The sequence below is a fragment of the Triturus cristatus genome, chromosome 4_1 (genome assembly GCF_964204655.1).
Source record: "Triturus cristatus chromosome 4_1, aTriCri1.1, whole genome shotgun sequence".
NCBI lineage: Eukaryota > Metazoa > Chordata > Amphibia > Caudata > Salamandridae > Triturus > Triturus cristatus.
Window position 1 is genome coordinate 367,644,616 of NC_140585.1, and position 18,381 is coordinate 367,662,996.

Consider the following 18,381-nt stretch of genomic DNA (forward strand, 5'->3'; position numbering starts at 1 on the left):
TGTTATTCCTCACCTTGTGAATAATCTCCAGGTATCAGACTGGAGAAGGAAACTTTCAGAGCAGTTCTCCTGTGAGCCTCTAGGTGGCGTTGTGTGGCTCCGCAAAAACTTTGTTTCACTCCGGAAGATAACAGCAGAGCCGCATATAAGAGCCACCCATGACAGTGCTGTCTGCGTCCGAGGAAGCAGACAGCCTTAGAAGCAAAAGAGTCCATCAGCAAATTGGTATGATCAGTGTGCATATCTCTATAATGGTACCTTAGAGATGGAAAGATGGAAGAGAATCCAGTTCACAAAACTGGGAGGTGAGATGGTCGGTGACTAATCTGTGGTAAGATGGAGGATCTACCAGTAAAATGGTTGTAAAAGGGAAGTAACTTGTTTTTCTGATGGATACTTCTAACTACAGATTCCTCACCTTGTGAATAGATATAATAACAGTATCTCCCAAGTAGTAGGGACTGTGAACAAGCTTAATACAAAATGTCCAGCAGGACCAAGCGGGCAAAATACCCCGCTCAAAAGATCTGACTGTCGTGTGCTTTGTGAATGTGTGTACAAAAGTGCACATGGCTGAAAAATGTCCAGGACAGGCACTCAGTGTGGTGGCAGCTTTGGCCTTGGTAGTACAAGCCCTTAAGCCTTCTGGGGGCTGTTTTTTTTTCTTTTTTCCCCAGTGCGTAGCAGATCTTTATGAAGGAAACAACCTATTGGGAGATGGTCCATTTTTGCTCTGCTTTATCCTTCTTTGCTCCAGAAAACCCTACAAAGGGTGGGTGGTTCTTGATACTATCAATGTAGAAACTTTTAGGATCCAAATAATGGAGTCTGTCTTCCTAGTTAGAGAGATAAGGTGATGAAAAGAACACAGGAAGGGTGACGGTTTAACTGACGTGAAAAGAAGTAACCACTTTCGGTAAATAGGAAGTTCTGGTCCTCAAAACCAACTTATCAGGGAAGAAGGTGGCGTAAGATGGATTTACACATAGAGCCTGAAGCTCGCTCACACGTCTAGTCGACATTATGGCAATGAGAAAGTCTGTCTTTAAGGTCAGACGTCTCAAGGGACAGTTGTGCAACAGCTCAAAAAGGGTGCACATCAAGAATGTGAGGACTAAGTCAAATCCCACTGGGGCATCACACAGAGTTTTGGTTGAAACAAATATTGCAAACTTTTCAAAAAACCTCATCGCAACTAGTGACTGAAAGAATGCCAAGAGAGCTGACGAGTAGCCCTTAGCACTGATGAAGGTGAATCCTAGCTGGACTAAGGACGGAACAAATATCAAAACTTCAGACAAACTTGTCTACAAATGCAAAATTTGTCTGGTGTTGTATCATTCCACAAATTTCTCCCAACGGCTGGCATACACGGATTTAGTGGGGGGACACGTCACCCCAAGATGAAATCAATGACCTCAGGGTGCAGGTCGAAGGAGATCAACTGTCACTACTCAATCTCCAAGCATAAAGGTGCAAAGGGTGCAGACCCATGTGCAACACTACGCCCTGATGATGTGAATGAAGATCCTCCAAAGTGGCATCTTGTTACAAAGACAAATGGTCATGCCCAAGAGTTTTGGGTAACGCACTCTCCTGGCCCAATCCAGTGCCACCAGGATGACTTGGGCCCAGTCCCTGATCTTCTTCAAAACTCAGGGGAGGGAGTGGCAGGAAAGCATACAGGAGTCCTGCGCTACACTCTAGACGGAAAGTGTCTCCGACAACAAGTTGCTTTGGAAACTGTAGGTGGAGAAATGCTAAAGCTGTGCCTTCTCATCGGTGGCAGGGGAATAAATAAAATCTAACCAGGTTTCTTTTCCCGCTGCAGGAAGATTTCCTGTGCCAACTCAGGGTGCAATTGTCGTTCCTGATCTGCTAGGCACTAAACATTGGGATCATAGCCCAAATGTCCTGGACTTTCGTATCCAGAATGGATGTGATGAAGTGAAGCGTCCGCAAAGGAGTCGGGTATGACTTCAGCTCAATGCCCACGAACCTCAACAATGTCAGGAGGTTTACCGCCACCAGGAAGGGGTTGACAACTGCCTCAGGCAAGCCCGCCTTCAACAGCCAGTCATCAAGGTAGGGGAATACTGGTACCTCTGTAGTTGTGCTGCGACCACTACCATCACTTTCGAGGGGAGCTAGTGAGCCCGAAGGGGAGCACTGAGAACTTAAAATGCTTCTGGCCACCACGAACTACAGGAAATATATTTAGGCCTCCATGACGTGGATGTGAAAATAAGCACATGCATATCCACACCTCAACCCAGTCTCCAGGGTCCAGGGGAGAGAAGGCCTGGGCTAGTTTGAGCATCATGAATTTGTCCTTCTGCAGGAAGGCTTTAAGTGGGTGTATATCTAAAATAGTATGAAGCCATCGAAAATACCAGATCCTACCACGGATGGGGAACCAGTAATGGCCCCTCCTGAAAGCATGCCGGTGGGGACAGGCAACCCAAATATGAGGTGCAAGGCCTCATAAAACTCAGAGTTGGGCTGAGGTAGCTCCATCTCCCAGGGAGGCACAAAGCCAGCACATGTGAAGGCTCAACTGTGGAGCCAGGCCTCGAATGACTATGCTTCCTTGTATTGTCTGAAGACCGTGACGGACGGGCGAAGTCGGAGACCTCTTAAACTGCTTGATCTTCTTTTTCTTGTGGGTCTTACTTGAAGGCCTGGACGACTTGAAGTGCGAGCAGGATCTTGGGCCCTGAAACCGATCTGGATGCTTCCTTGAGGGACCGCTCTCTCAAGGCCTTGTAGTGCATGGTGCAGTAATCAGTGCAGATCTTTGTGTCGTGGTTGCACTGCAGGCACCAAAGGCAAACAAGGTGCGGGTACCTCACCTATGTCTGCCAATAACAGGTGCTGTAGTGCTTGAAGCCAGCCCTCCTAGTGGACAACCCTGCCACACCAGGAGATTTGTAAAAAAAAAAAAAAAAAAAAAAAGAACACTTCAACAAAAGGTGAAAAAAGGTCAGTCAAAAAATGACTGGGGGTAGCTCTCTCCAGATGTCCGCTGACTGGCACAGAAAGAAAAGAAGTGATGTCAGTGCGCTGGGGTGGCGCCTATATAGGCACTGCGCATGTCACTTCTGGCATGAAGACACAGATGAGATCTACAAGCCCGCAAGCATACTGGTAAAAAAAAAAATGCATTCAGTTTAAACTCCTGGGGATAATTCTATGGTAAGGAATCTGCGACAAGAAGTTTCTATTTGGCTCTTAGTCCGAAGAACAAGTAGGAAAAACATGTAGTTTGACCCTGCTGGTGAACGCTTGCACTACCAGACTTTCCGGAGTAGGGCGTTGTGTCAGGAAAGCAGTCACCAGGTGCAAGACGATAGGCAACCTTTATGTTGTCCAGAAGGATGTCAACAAGTGTCTCACTGAATAGCAAGGGGCTCAGTTGGATCCTGCCTAGGCTGCAGAACTTCTGTTAACACATTAGATTTGACTTCTATATTTGGTCATTTCAGCTCTACCACCTCAACCACTCATTGCATGACTATGGTGAAAGAGACGAAAGAGGCGCTCTCCTCTGGGAGAAACAAAGTGTGAGTAGCGAGGAAGTGCAAAGCCCACTGGCATTCTGAAGCTCTTTATATCAATTACTCATATTAGGGAACATATGATGTCCCCCCTCTTCATAGTTATCGTTCTTGGTCTCAGTGCCAGAAAGATGATGTAGAATCTGTGCCTACCATGCGGTTAGGATAAGGTGACAGATGAGTGGTCAAGCAGTGGCGTGCCAGTCGGGACTTTGGTTGAGGTTGAAGCAGATTAAATTTAGAGTCAGATAGCACTATATGAAATAATAAAGGGTTTGACATGCAGGGTAAATATATTCATGTAAATCTCTCCAAAAAGATTCAGTATAAAGTACAGGTTAAGATCTCAAGTTGCGTAATTTCCACTCCCTGATTTTATTTTTTTCATGGGAGAGCAATATGTATAGGAACGTCATTGCTCTATAAAAGCATCTTATGCAATATTTTATTTAAGTTTCACTCTTCAATTATGTTCTCAATGAAAGGACATGGGATGGAGGGAATATGAACATTTTCCTAGACAACATAAAAAGGTTTAACCCTACAATAATTTCCCAGTCTATTTAAGGTAAGTATAATTAAGGTAAGTTTTAGACTATATATATAACAACATTGTTTCTGCTGGACCAACGGACCCGTGGAAAGTGGTGTGTGCGTCAGCGAAGCGCACACCGACATACAATCTTCCCATGATCTCTCACAATGAATAACACACTCTCAGGCCACAAAGAAATGTTTCAAGCACCCAAGTTTACTGAGCTTCACATAACGCTTTTCGGCTGTCCCACAGCCTTGTTCACACGTGTGAAAATCAGCAGCTAATTACCTGAGCTAACTATAACTTAAGCCCCTGCAATGCACTGCTTATGACCGCACATATTACATCACTCATGACATGGTCTTTTCTGCCTTTTTCTGCCCTCTGTATTGCCTGTTCCGCTCGTTTTTCTGACCTCCGTTTTGCCTCTTCTGCTCACTTTTGTGCCCTCATTTGTCTTTTCAGCTGATTTTTCTGCCCTCCGCTTGGGTCTTCACTGCTCGTTTTTCTACTCTGTTTTTCCTTTTCACCTAGTTTTCCTACTCTGTTTTGCCTTTTCAGCTCGTTTTTCTGCCCTCTGTTTTGACTTTTCTGCTCGTACCTTGAAACTTGCGATTAGGACTGCAAGAAGGAGAGTAGGGGTGAAAAGATCATATTAACATGTAGCTTTGTTTTACATTAAATTCCCCGAGCACCATTGTAGACTAACGGCTTACATATCTTCCCATTCACCCCAGATAACCTACCCTCTTGCTCCTTCTGGAATGGCATTTACTTTTCGGCACATATCTAGTACCCGGGTTCCTGGTTCAAACAAGAATTCTGCAAATGGTGCTTCTGTGAAGAGTTCTTGGAGTTCCTCATCAGACATCACCTCTAGTGCATCTATGCTGCTGTGGTAAAGGGCATTGGTACACCTGAAAAACAAAACAGTGACATACCTCCGAATTAATGTGACTGAAAAAGCTGAATACACCAAAAATGACACAAGAGCATGAAAGTTGACACACAGGAGCTAGGAGACGGATGTTTATTAGAGAGACATGGCACACTGGAAGCCTCTTTGGGGGGTGGGGAGCATGATCAATTAGCTGCAAAGCTAAAAAGACTTTTTAAAAGGGGGAGCGGGGTTCACATTTACAGTATGTTAAAAGTGGTAAATGCCCCGAATTACAGCCAGTAGGCAATTGAAACCAGATCACTTCCTACTGAATACGACATTACCGATATTACCTTGTATAGTGTAATTCTAGAAAATATCTATTTTTTTTTAAGAGCAAAGTTTACCTTTTATTTTCTTCTGAGAAATGCTAAAAGGTTGGATGTCACTTGAATTTTTAATACTTCTCAAGATAAAGGCTTATATTAATAAATCTGGACGGACTGAACTGTGCAAGACATTCTTTGTTTTTTTCTAAAATTAGTAAATACTTTGTGTGTTACATTGATTACATCACGTGTTCCCATTCTTAACTTAAGCTTTTGAATTTAAGAATTATTTTATGCATACTCTGTTACCATTGATAGTACTAGCTGCTTTATAATAGAAATCAATAGAATCTGCAATGTATTTCTTAATACCAGTCGCTCCCCACTTACTTGCCCGGTGGTAAATAGAGCCTACCTCTTAGCAGATTCGAGCCCTTCTCTACCATGAACCAGCTTGGTCACTTCCGCAGCCAGCCGTTTATGAGGGAGGCGTTTTTCTGGTTCTTTAGCATGCATTTCCATAATGTGCTTGATCTCCGGAAGAGGAAGAAACGTGAACAGTTTCAGAAATCTTTAGGAGGAAGATAACTTTATAAGTCAAAAACTTTAATATTTAAAACAAAGTACACAGAGCTGGTTACGTATGCTTCTTGTTGAGGCACTAGTCAATACAGTGTATACATCGCTATAACCTGAAAATCCGTTTGGTGCAAAAATACCAGAAAAGACTGAGCTTGTTGAATTTGGTCCATAAAAAAGAACAAGCACTGTCCTTCCTGTTACAATTATCCTAAATAGGCTCCTCCTCCGAGCACACCTGTTCTTCGTAGGTCAGTAACTTGGCAAGGACTTGTCATGCTGCAGTTCAGATCGAATATTTCAATGTATGGGTTTGCAATAGGACATTTTCTTATTTTTATAAGCTATTCTTGAACACAGAGAACAAACATGTATAGGGTAAATATTGTTTTGTTTTTTATCTATAGCCTACGTCACCATTCCTAGGTTGGAAACCTTTGCCCAATTTGAGTCTTCATTTCTGCTTCTTAACACAGAACTCATGCCAAAGTCTATTTTTTGCCAACATCATCACTTTTATCAGTTTAAATACACAAAAGGGCAAGGCCGGACTGACCTATCGGGCAATCAGCCAGTGCCCAAAGGCGTGCGTTGACATGTCAGTGTGTGAGCAGGTTTTATGACTTCCTGTGTGCCTGTTTTGTGGTAGTCTGGGCCACTTTTCATAGTGGATTTCCCTGATATTAAGAAAAACATTGCCTGCAGCAACATTAAATCCATGCAGTCTTCCATAAACCCAGAAAACCACTTAGACAGTGTGTCTTTATAATTTCAAAACTGCCCAATGAGTATACATTGGTCACTTTTTAGGTCAAGACATGATGTATATACTTTGTAGTCTTACAGCCCGCCCATTGCTTTTCATTTGTTTTTTCCAGTGTCCTTTAAAAATCCTTGCTTCCAAGTGCTTAAGCTTTCCTATTTGTCCCTCCTTTTCATTGTTTGTTTCCTCCGATGGAGAAGGCCCTCATTACTTGTAGTCTTACACTTGTCCCACTACTTTCTCCTTGTTAGTCCGAACGCTTTTTGAGCCACAGGCTCTTGCTGTTGTCACCCTCCTTCCCTAAAGAGTTACTTATTTTTAATTATAGCCATAACTCACTTCACCTCCCTGTGCGATCCCCCCCACCACCACCTCCTGCACATTGCTGCTTGCTTTTTATAACAGCTTAAATCTCCCCATGCTATTTTTAGGCTTCCTTCTTCACTATCGGGGACGCCAACCTCAGCGCTACTGTGTCTGCAAACCCCGCCCCTCACTGATAGGAGGGTCTTAATCTTCCAGTGGGAAAAAAAAGACCACAGTAGCGGCTCGACAAGCAAAGCGTTTTTTTTTTTTAAAGTCATGTTTAGCTTTGGCATCCATTGCTGCTTGCATTTTATCGTATCTTCATTCCTGCACCCTCCTTCTACTGTTGGTGCTGACATCCTTTCAGCACCTCCCTCTCCATTGCTTGTTGTAAATGAAAGCAGAGCCACCATCTTCTGATAACATGCTTGAGCCCCTGTTTCAGAAGACTAGTGTACTCATCAAAACGGAGGATTGAAGCACAATTGTGCCCATTAGCAAAATCCGCACGTTTTTGTCCCGAAAATGATTACAAAGCTAGCCGACACTGGGCTCTACAGGAACCTCTATCCATGATACTGTACCTTTGAGCTCCCAAAGCTAGTGCCATGACCCAGGGCGGTCTAGTAACAAGCTCTGGTCTTGCAACTTGTGCGGCCAGCACAACGTATAGAAACTTTCACCTAGGACTTTTGTCTGTACTGGAAGGGAGTGTTGCCTAAGTACAGCCATATAAGAATTGTAAAAGGAAGAAAGAGAAATGTACGCCCAGTCCTGATACTTGAATGATTGGTGCCCGGTACTCCCTTATTCTGCCTGGGATGAATAAAAGGCTGCGTCAAGCAAAACGATTGTTACAGGCCTTACTACACGTTTCTCTCTTCACGGATCTCTAGAATCCGTAAATAAATCATTCTTCAATGGTGTGTTATTTATATTATGCCTTGCAACATGAGATTTATATAGCTCTCCAATCCCTGGCGACACAGCAACCAGGATGATGTGCTACATGGCTAACACTTATAAGGTCCAAAAGGTGAGACCTATCGGCTATGCCAATGCTCTTTAACTATTTTTTTCACTAATGGGGCAACTTTTATTTTGATGCCTGGGCCTATTTTCTGACTAAGTCTGACCCTGCGAAAGGGTAACTATATTAATCAGATAATGCATTGGTTACGGGCATATCTCTACAATAAAAATTAAGATAAACAAATAGCAGTATAGACATTAGTCAGATTGCTTAAAAACATATCTTAAGTTGGTGACCTGCACAATCTTTGGGTGATTCCTTAACCTCTGGGCACAAGGACAGCACTCTCCCCAGCAGCTCCGCCAGTTTCAGCCAACCGCCCCAGCACTTGAGACCCGTCCCGGCAGGGTTCGAGCCGGCAGCCCATCACCGCGCCGCAGGTTTCCTTGCGTTCTGGAACTTGCCCCTGCTGTTTTTATTCTCTGGTTTAGTTTTTGGGACTCACTGCAGATTTAGTTTTAATTTGATTTCATTTAAATCCAGTGTTTGCGGTACCAGTGTCACACGCTCACCTTTCCCGACGTTGCCGCCACCTCTGTGGCTCCGCTCCCCGATCCAGCCCCGCTCCTGAAACCCTTCCGCTGCTCCCACCCCCCTCCCCTACATATGGCGACCGCTGTGTGGTCTCGCCAAAGGTGCGCCTAAGGAAAGCCCGTCTGCGCCCATCCACGACCCAACCGCGGCCAGCGCCAGGAACCTTGGTTCTCCTAGACCTCACCGCTACGACCCGACCAACCTCCACGCACTCCACTCTGGAAGACACGCCGACTGAGCAAGACCCTCGCCCAACCTTCTCACCCGACGTCACCTTCTTCACAGAGACTTGGACCAACGCCACCTCCGGCCCAGATATCGCCACGGCCATTCCAGACGGCTACAAGCTCCAGAGAAAGGACCGCTTGCACCGCCCAGGAGGGTGACTCGCCATCGCACACAAGACCGCCCTCCGACTCTCCACCTCGAGTGACCCCCAGTCCAACACAGAACACCTCCACTTCCAGGTCCAGACCTGCCCCAGGACCACGCTATGCGGCACCCTCATCTACAGACTGCCAGGAACCCGCACCCAGCCCGCAATGACCATCGTCGAGCTCGCCGCACCCCATGCCATCACCTCCACAGACTACATCCTACTTGGAGACCTGAACTTCCACCTCGACAACAGCAACGACCCCGACTCCAGCACTCTCATCAACAAACTCGCCAACCTAGGACTGAAACAGTTGGCCAACACCCACCTACAGAGCAGGCCACACCCTCGACCTTATCTTCGCAGGAGGAACCAACATTAGCTTCAACCACACCACCCAGCCCCCCTGGACGGACCACCACTGCGTCCATTTCACCTTCAACACCACCACCGCACCCAATCCCGCCACGACGGAACTGGAACAAGGTCACAGAGGAACTCCTCAACACCACCCTCCGCCAAAACACCCCCGTCGCCACGACCGACACCAACACCGCAGCCAGGGAATTGCACCGCTGGATCTCCTGCTGCGCAGACAAGCTCGCAGCGCTCAGCCTCCCCGACAAACAATGCCCTCTTAAGGCCGCCTGGTTCACCACAGAACTCCATGAGGCCAGACGCGCCTGCAGACGCCTTGAGAAAACCTGGAGGAACCAGAAAACCACGGAGCACGGGCCAACCACAAGAACGCCCTGAAAGAATACCACCAGCGCATAAGAGACACCAAACGGACCTTCATGAAAGACAAAATCCAGACAAACGCCACAGACGCAAGAGAACTATTCAACATCATTCAGCTGTTCTCAAGATCCGCCTGCGAAGCCACGGAAATCTCTCCTTCCCAGGAACTCTGCGACAGGCTCAGCTCCTATTTCCATCGTAAGATCAAAGACCTCTACAACAACTTCAGCGAACCCACCCCCGACACTACCCCCGACCCATTGCCACCGACAAGCCTACCATCACGTCTTGGGATCCCGCCTCCATCGAACTCATCACCACAACCATGAAGAAAACCAACTCTGGAGCACCTACGGACCCCTGCCCACCGCACATATTCCACAGAGCAGCCGCCATCGCACCCGAACTGGGTCGCGCCATCAACACCTCCCTCGCATCTGCCCAGACGATTGGAAAAGGGCTGAGGTAAACCCCCCCCCCCCCCCAAGAAACCTACAGCAGAACCCATAGACCTGAAAAACTACCGGCCCATCTCTCTCTCCTCCCCTTTGCGGCCAAAGTCACCGAGAGACTCGTAAACACCCAGCTGACCACCTTCGTCGAAGATAACTTCATCCTGGACGCCTCCAAGCTGGATTCAGCAGAAACCACAGCACTGAGACCGCCCTCCTACCCGCCACTGATGACATAGGCATGCTACTGGACCAGGGACACACTGAGGCCCTCATGCTACTAGACCTCTCTGCAGCTTTCGACACAGTTTCACACCGCACTCTCACAGCCAGACTTCACGACGCAGGGAAACAAGGAACCGCCCCCGACTGGATCCAACCATTCCTCACCGGCCGAACACAGAGGATCAGACTCCCTGCCTTCCTCTCGGAAACCACCAACATCAACTGCGGAGTCCCACAGGGATCATCTCTCAGCCCTACACTCTTCAACATTCACACGGCCCCCCTCGCCGCCATCGTCAGACAACACGGACTCGTATCCTACGCCGACTCAGCTCATCCTTTCCCTCACGAACAATCCTGATGACACCACTCTGCTTCCAAAAAGGAATGAAGAATGTAGCAGCCTGGATGAGGGACAGCTGTCTGAAGCTCAACTCGGAGAAGACCAAGGTCCTCATCCTCAGACCCTGCTCCACCGCCTGGGACAACACCTGGTAGCCGCCTGCCCTCGTGACCCCGCCCACCCCCACCGACCACGACCGGAACCTAGGGATCATCCTCTACTCCTCCCTCTGCATGAACCGCCAGGTCAATGTCGTCGCCTCCACCAGCTTCAACTGCCTTCGGATCCTCCGACTGCAGAAGGACTGTCACCCACGCACTCACAACCAGCAGACTTGACTACGGCAACGCCTTCTATGGCAGAATCGACAAGACTCTCCTACACAGACACCAAACCATCCAGAACACCGCAACCAGACTAGTACTCGGAACTCCAAGACACGAGCACATGACCCAACACCTATGGGGCCTTCACTGGCTCCCCGTCGAGACAAGAGTCACTCTCAAACTCCTCACTCACGCCTACAAAGCCCTCAAGAACATTGGACCCAAATACCTCAACGAGAGAGTCTCCTTTCACGCGCCCAAGAGAAACCTCCGCTCCGCCGACCTCACCCTGGCAGAAGTTCCCCGCATACGCAGAAACAAGACCGAAGGAAGAGCCTTCTCATACATCGCAGCAAAGACCTGGAACGAGCTCCCGGTGAACATCAGACGCTCCCCAACCCTGCACACGTTCAGGAAGGACCTCAAGACCTGGCTCTTCGACTGATCGGGAGCCATCTTCTTTCCCCCCTAGCGCATTGAGACCCTCACAGGTGAGTAGCGCGCTTTATAACCCCCCCGATTGATTGATTGAGAGTAATTTGGCAGAATGATAAGAACATTGGACTGAAACTCTAAATGAATGCATGTGGAAAGGGAGCAGAAAAATTCAATGAAATATTATCCAATTACTATAGAAAAGGTTTGTGAGGTACCTAACTTGCATAGAGCATGACTTTCATCTCTGAAAATTGCACAATACAATAACTGAAAAAATAAACGCACACCCTCTAGGTGTTATTGAAAGTTCTTTGAAGTTCATGCCTCATTTTCACTCCTTTGTGGTAGTTTTGTAGTTCAGAAGATCAGATCAAAATCTATCACAAGCAAAACAGCTCTATGAGAGACAGTCAACCAAGCAGTCTAGAGGTAGAAAAAATGGCTTTGGGAATGCATTAAAGATTATTTGAGCCCACTTTTATATGTTTCAGTTTCACTCATGCTGTCAGGCACTGGGCAGTTCTCTGATGAATATACATTTTCATCAGACGTAACCAGAAGATATTCTAGATTGCCAATAATTGTATAAATGTGTTGGGAAGACTTTTAAAGAGAAAGAAGATTTCATGTTTCTCATGAGAAAAACAAATAGAACGGGTCCAAATATGATCCTCTTAATATAACACTCATCCAAGGGGGAATAGGTTTGTGCAAGCTTAAATTCAAGTTGCCGTTCTTCATTTGTAGGCCGTTTCAACATCAATATGCCCTAATTAAAAAATGTGTTCTATTGTAGGGATGGCTGATTTTTACAGACGTACGGCCTTATTCAAATCTTGCAGATTAAGATAGCATAAGCACTTCCGGAAAAACTAATCCATGTCAGCTACCCTTTTCATGTTATGACCCGGAGCATCGCAGACCGGTTAGCAATTTTATTTTTCAGAACAAATCTTGAAGCATGGGGCTTGCTTTTGGGGGGAAGAAAATGTAACTGCTGTGCTGGGACTTTCTCGCTGCACCTCTGGAGAAGAAAACAATGTCAGAAGCCCCGCCTCAAATTCAGCGAGTCTTCCCAAGTCCTGTTACCGGAAGTCCTGTGGCAGGGTTACTGTGGGGAAGGTGTTTATAATAGGGGAATCGGATGTGGCTACAATATTGAAACTTAGTGGTACCCCCCACTTTCAAATAAACCAAGCAATGGAAAGGTGGGCGAACAGCGCACCTCCTAATTTTTGGCAGACACCCCATTATCACTCACATCTAAATAAGGCCCTTAGTTGAAGAGAACATTTTATTGGATAAAAAATATATATTAAACGCGATAAGATATCAGAAAATGAATAATCTCTTACTTTATAGTTAGAACACACAATGGACAGATCTGTTACATTTCGGATGAAAATTGCTTCATTAATGTCACTAAAGCACAAAAAATAAAAACTTGTAGGGAGAAGCAGTCGAGGCAAGAAACATGACCGGACACGGGAGAAGAGACTCCACTTTGTTTCAACACACAGATGAAGTACAGACTGGCTAAGGCATCTGACCGCCACATCATGTATGCTTGAATCCTGCATCAAATTTTTTTAAAGGACACCGATAAAGAAATTCAGCAAAGACATTACTGGGTCGAAGATAGGTCCCCTATAGTTGTGTTCTGTATTTTTAAGTATTTATAGAGCACAACAATCATGTCAAGGGGCATCACGGCGCTGGGACCGAATGCAGTGCAGTGATGGCACAGAAAGCACTGTGACATGGTTCAAGACCCAGAGCAGGACTGTGTGTTTGCGGTAGTGAGGTGGGATAGGAAAGCCCAACGAGCTGGGGGCATTGCTATTATTTTTAAACAATCCCTATTGTGCGCCTTCACAGAATTAACTATAGATGGCAGTGAGGAGGCTTGGTTTACTCTGTCTTGTTCTAGCAATTTCCCGATCTCAGAGATTCTGATTTACCGTCCGCCTGGTCCTGCTTCTAGTTTCATTGCACCATTGGCTGATGCCCCACAGTCTCTGGTTCTGCATTATTCCAACTTTACTGTTGTTGGAGATCTTAATCTCCATTTCAAAGGCATCATATGTCCTACAGAAGCAGCGCTAGTCGCGGACCTGAAAGGTCTCCAGTTACCGCAATTAGTCTCTTTGCCAACACACATGTGCGGGCATAGACTTGACCCTATTTTTTCCAATCTAAGTGCGTTAGTGGTTGACCTCCCCTTTGCCTATTCCATGGTTGGACAATTTAGCAATCTCTTTTCAGGTCCCCATTTGCAAAACTCTTTGAAACTCTGTTCCTGGACAGTGTGACAGATTGAGGAAATGGGCAAAGGTTACCTCTGCCAATTTTACTAATGCAGCCTTGGCTCTGAAGCGCCCTGAACTCAAAAACTGTGTTACTTTAGCTAACGCTCTGGTAGAAGACTGGATATCTGGGGCACTGGACCAAATCATACCAGTAGTCGATAGGATAGCACGGATAACCAGGCCTACGGTGGATTGGTTCAATGAGGAAATAGCTGCGCTTAAAAAACTGTGAGCTATGCAAATGCAGCTTGCATAAAGATTTTGATAAAGCCAGTAAGGATATCTATCGCTCAGCCATAACAATGTATCACAGGCGCATTAGGCATGTGCGATGTGAATTTTGTACTAACAAAATCGAGCAGGTGCAGAAATCCTCACGAAAAATGTTCTCTATTGTGAAATGTCTATCCTCGATGGACTGCATTTCTAATATCATTCCTCCCTCAGGGGATACATGTAATGCCCTCACTAAATTTTTCTTGGACAAAATAGTGTCCATCTATCCTTCCTTCCCAGAGGCTGCCAGAAATGCCCCTCGTCTCGAGGTCTAGTTCAAGCACTCTACAGATTGCATCAGACTGCTCCAGTTTAAACCCCTGGAGCTGGATGAGCTATAGTCTGCAATCTGGATCTCCTTCTGATCCCGTTGCCTTGGCTATTTTGGAGCAAGAAATGGAAGAGCTTCTTCCAGTATTCAGAGAACTCCTTTATAGCTGCTCAAGTCCCCATGAAATGGAAGAACACGTCAGTGGTCCCACTGTTAAAAAAAAAAAAATTAAAAAAAAAAAAAAACTCTCTCATTCCCACTAAACTTGAGAACTACAGGCCAATCTCACTGCTCCCTTTTCGTTCGAAAGGGTCAGAAAAGTAAATGAATCAGTAGCTGTCAATGTTTATTGAAACCAAGAACTTATTGCACAGAATGCAGTCGGGCTTTCACCCTGGTACAGCAGAGTCAGCACTTTAGCTCACCTCGGAGTCGATGCGTCAGATAATGGATAGTGGTGACAATGCAGCATTGTTGCCACTGCACCAGAGTGCAGCCTTCAACACTGTATCCCACAACCTCCCATTAGAGAAGCTGTGTTGTCGGGCACAGGGCTTTGCAATGGTTAGTGTCCTTTCTGCAGAGCCGTTCTTTTCAGGTCTTTCAGAAACCTTTTCAATCTCAGGTCCTTCCGCTACAACGGGAGATTCCGCAGAGCTCACCTTTGAGACTGACCTCGTTCAGTCTGTATATGCGGCTCCTTGGCTTATATTGAGCGCCACAGTTTTGACAATGGAATACTCCGATGATATGCAGTTGATTGTCACCTTATAGTAGAACTCTGCTTGCATGTCTGCCTCTTTGAGGGTCTGCCTGTCGGAGGTAGCTTAATGGATGGACCTCAACTGCCTGAAATTAAATGCAGGCAAGACGGAGGTCCTTATCTAGGGCAAGCAGTCTTCAATATCGTCTCCCAACTGGTGGCCAGCACCTTCAGCCCCCTTCCTTCACTAAAGCCTACGATTAAAAACCTAGGCATCTGGTTTGATGAAACTCTCACCTTTGATAGCCAGGATTACCGCCTTGGCAGGCAGGCAAATGCCTTGAGATTTTAAAATCTCTCAGGAACATCATCAGTCTTTTGCCTGAATCTGCCCAGAAAAAAGTGATCCAAGCACTTGTCATTTCACAGCTGGATTACTATAACAATATTTACCTGGGAGTTTCTCAGTCTCTGCTATTGAGACTAAAGCGTGTTCAGAACTTTACAGCTCAGCTTCTGTTAAGAGTTCCTAATCTGGCCTCTTTGGGTTGAGCATTGTGCAGATTGCACCGACAACCCACGAAGAAACGTCTGTCTTTTAAAGCAAGAGTAGTTCTGGCTAAAGACAGCTGCACAGGTGCTAGTTCCACAAGGTAATAGAGGTCTGCATTTACCACCTAATGGTCCAACTACTCCAAACCCATAAATACATTAAACCAGAAAAACAAGGGGAATGTCTCAAGAATCCAACAATTGTACTGTAGAGTTTGTTCTCTTGGTTTCTTCTCTCTTCCTTTCATGAAGTATAGTTCAATGGTGTCAATATCAATGTACTCTTCTCCAATATCAAAATAACATGGGAGCCATTTTATGACGTCTGAAAACAATTCTCTTTATTGTTCTTCAATACATCAAAGAAACAGCCCGGCCAATGCGTTTCGTCCTCGGAGAGGACTTCATCAGGGTTAATGTATTTCTTTACAGCAATGTCACATCGAACTCTAAGTGTAAAATGGACTTCATACCACGACTCCCATGTTATTTTGATATTGGAGAACAGACAGGTCATTGATATTGACACCACTGAACTGTGTGTACTTTATGAAAGGATGAGAGAAGAAACACAGAGAAACTCTACAATACAATTGTAGGATTCTTTAGGCACTCCCTTAGGCTTTTCTGTAATCCTTCTGGGAGCTTTGACTGACCAGCGCTGGGACACTTCTGTCGAAGTAACTATCGCACTCTATAAGCTTCATTATTATTAGGGGGCACTCCCTGTCTACCCTCCTTACCAAATGTGAATGTCAGTTTACAGGGCTGTAGAGGACTGGCATTCGGGGCAGTAATTCAAAAAGCAATAGGTGATGGGAGGAACAATTGCAATCTGTCTAACCACTGGCAATTGCTCAGGGTAGTATTCCAAACCATCGTTCTTTTGATCAGTAGGCCACCTAGGTCCTAATCAAGTGCCAATAGGAACGGTCCAGCCCAAACTGCAAGGCCAGATCCTCCCTAAACTGGAACACAGGCAACCCAAGATCGGTTTCACCCTGATTATGGCGCCGCAGTTAGGTATAGTTTGGTTCCAGTAGCATAGTGAGCATGGGACCCACAATTGGGCAAACCTTTGCCACTTAGGCTAGTGCATCAAACACACAAAAGATGCCCAGACATGGGTCCCGTTTAGGGAAGAAGCAGGCCTGGCAGTTTGGGCTGGATTGTTAATACTGGAGTAGGGTCAAGATTGATTTGCATATGGCTGGGTCTAAACTGAGCTGTAATTCTCCAACTACGCAGCCACAGAGAATGCCATCCCCCCCTCTCAGGAGCTCTGCGACACCCTGGCTGACCTTTTACATCAAAATCACCACCATCTACGAGAACTTCAACCCCCAAACCAAACTCAGACTCTTCAACAACAACAATCTCCACAAAGGCTCACTAAGCGCAAGGGAGCCTCTCTGCAAAACACAACAGCCACAATCATGGGCTCCATCCACTCTAGGGGCCCCCAAGGATTCCTGCCCCCATAATATGTTCAACCTAGGAAAAAGCACCATCAGCAAGGAACTCACCACAATCATCAACGCATCCATCAAATCAGCGGCCTTTCCTGAAGGATGGAAACACGCAGAAGTGAAGCCACTCCTCCAAAAACCAACCACAGACCCTAAAGACCTCAAAAACTACTGCTCCCATCTCCCTACTGCTATTCCCAGTCAAGGTGATAGAGAAAGCTATAAACCTCCAACTTACCACCCACCAAGAAAATAAAATCTATTGGACACCTCCCAATTCTGATTTCGCTCAAATAACCACACTAAGCGCGCCCTAATTGTGGCCACCTTCAACATCAGAAGTCTCCTAGACAGAAGAGAGGCCACCTCCCTGATCCTCATCGACCTCTCCACAGCATTCAACACTGTGTTCCACCACACCCTCCTACACGGTCTTCACCAAATGAGGATCCAAGGGAAAGCCCTCCAATGGTTCCCGTCCTTCCTTTCTGGACGAACCCAAAGCGTCCGCTTCCCACCTTTCAACATAATTTGCGGCATCCCACAAGGTTCCTCTCTAAGTTCGACCCTTTTCAACACTTAGATGGCACCCCTAGCTAACCTGGTCAGGTCCTATGGCATGAACAGAATCTCCTATGCGGATGACACTCAGCTCATCCTCTCACTATCCTAGGACCCGACTAATACCAAATCTAACTTCCAAAGGTGCATGGTCAGCATTGCAAGCTCGATGCAAAGCAGATGCCTCAAGCTCAACACAGACAAAACAGAAATCTCATCATCGGGAACAACAACTCCCTGTGGGACACATCCTGATGGCCAGTGGAGCTCGGCCCCACACCCACAGAGCACGCAAGAAACTTCAGAACAAACTAGACAACAAGCGCTCAATGAGGAAGCAGATAAACTTGGTCTCATCCTCACCCTGCGCTTGTTCAGAAAAATCTTCAAATGGCTCCCCTCTGAAGTCTGACGCACCGTCACCCAGGCCCTCGTCACTAGTTGCCTAGACTATGGCAACTCCCTCTACCTTAGGAATCACCACGCAGTTCCTAAACAGACTCCAGATCATCCAGAATGCAGCAGCCAGACTCATCCTCGACCTCCCGAGGCGGACCCACATCTCCCCCCACCTCAAAGCTCTACACTGGTTTCCCATCAGCAAATGGTGCCAGTTCAAACTGCTCATCCACGCCTACAAAGCCCTTCACAACAAGGGACCAGCCTACCTCAACCACAGGGTGAACTTTCACCAACCTACCCGCAAACTTTGCTCCTCTGCCCTCTCCTTAGCCCACACACCCCACATCAACAGAAGCATGAGTGGCGGCCATGCCTTCTCACACCTGGCAGCCAGGTCCTGGAATGGCCTCCCCCCTCC

The 18,381-nt window shown here is 46.4% G+C and overlaps 1 protein-coding gene across 1 annotated transcript in view; it reads right to left on the reverse strand.

Annotated features, from left to right (window-relative positions):
* Window positions 1-18,381, reverse strand: part of YARS2 (tyrosyl-tRNA synthetase 2) — a 73,961-nt gene that overhangs the window by 14,512 nt on the left and 41,068 nt on the right. The window contains exons 3-4 of the mRNA XM_085652406.1: window positions 5,720-5,875; window positions 4,842-5,012 (exon numbers count right to left, since the gene is read on the reverse strand). Coding sequence (XP_085508532.1) covers window positions 4,842-5,012; window positions 5,720-5,875 — 327 coding nt within the window. The remainder of the gene's footprint in view (window positions 1-4,841; window positions 5,013-5,719; window positions 5,876-18,381) is intronic.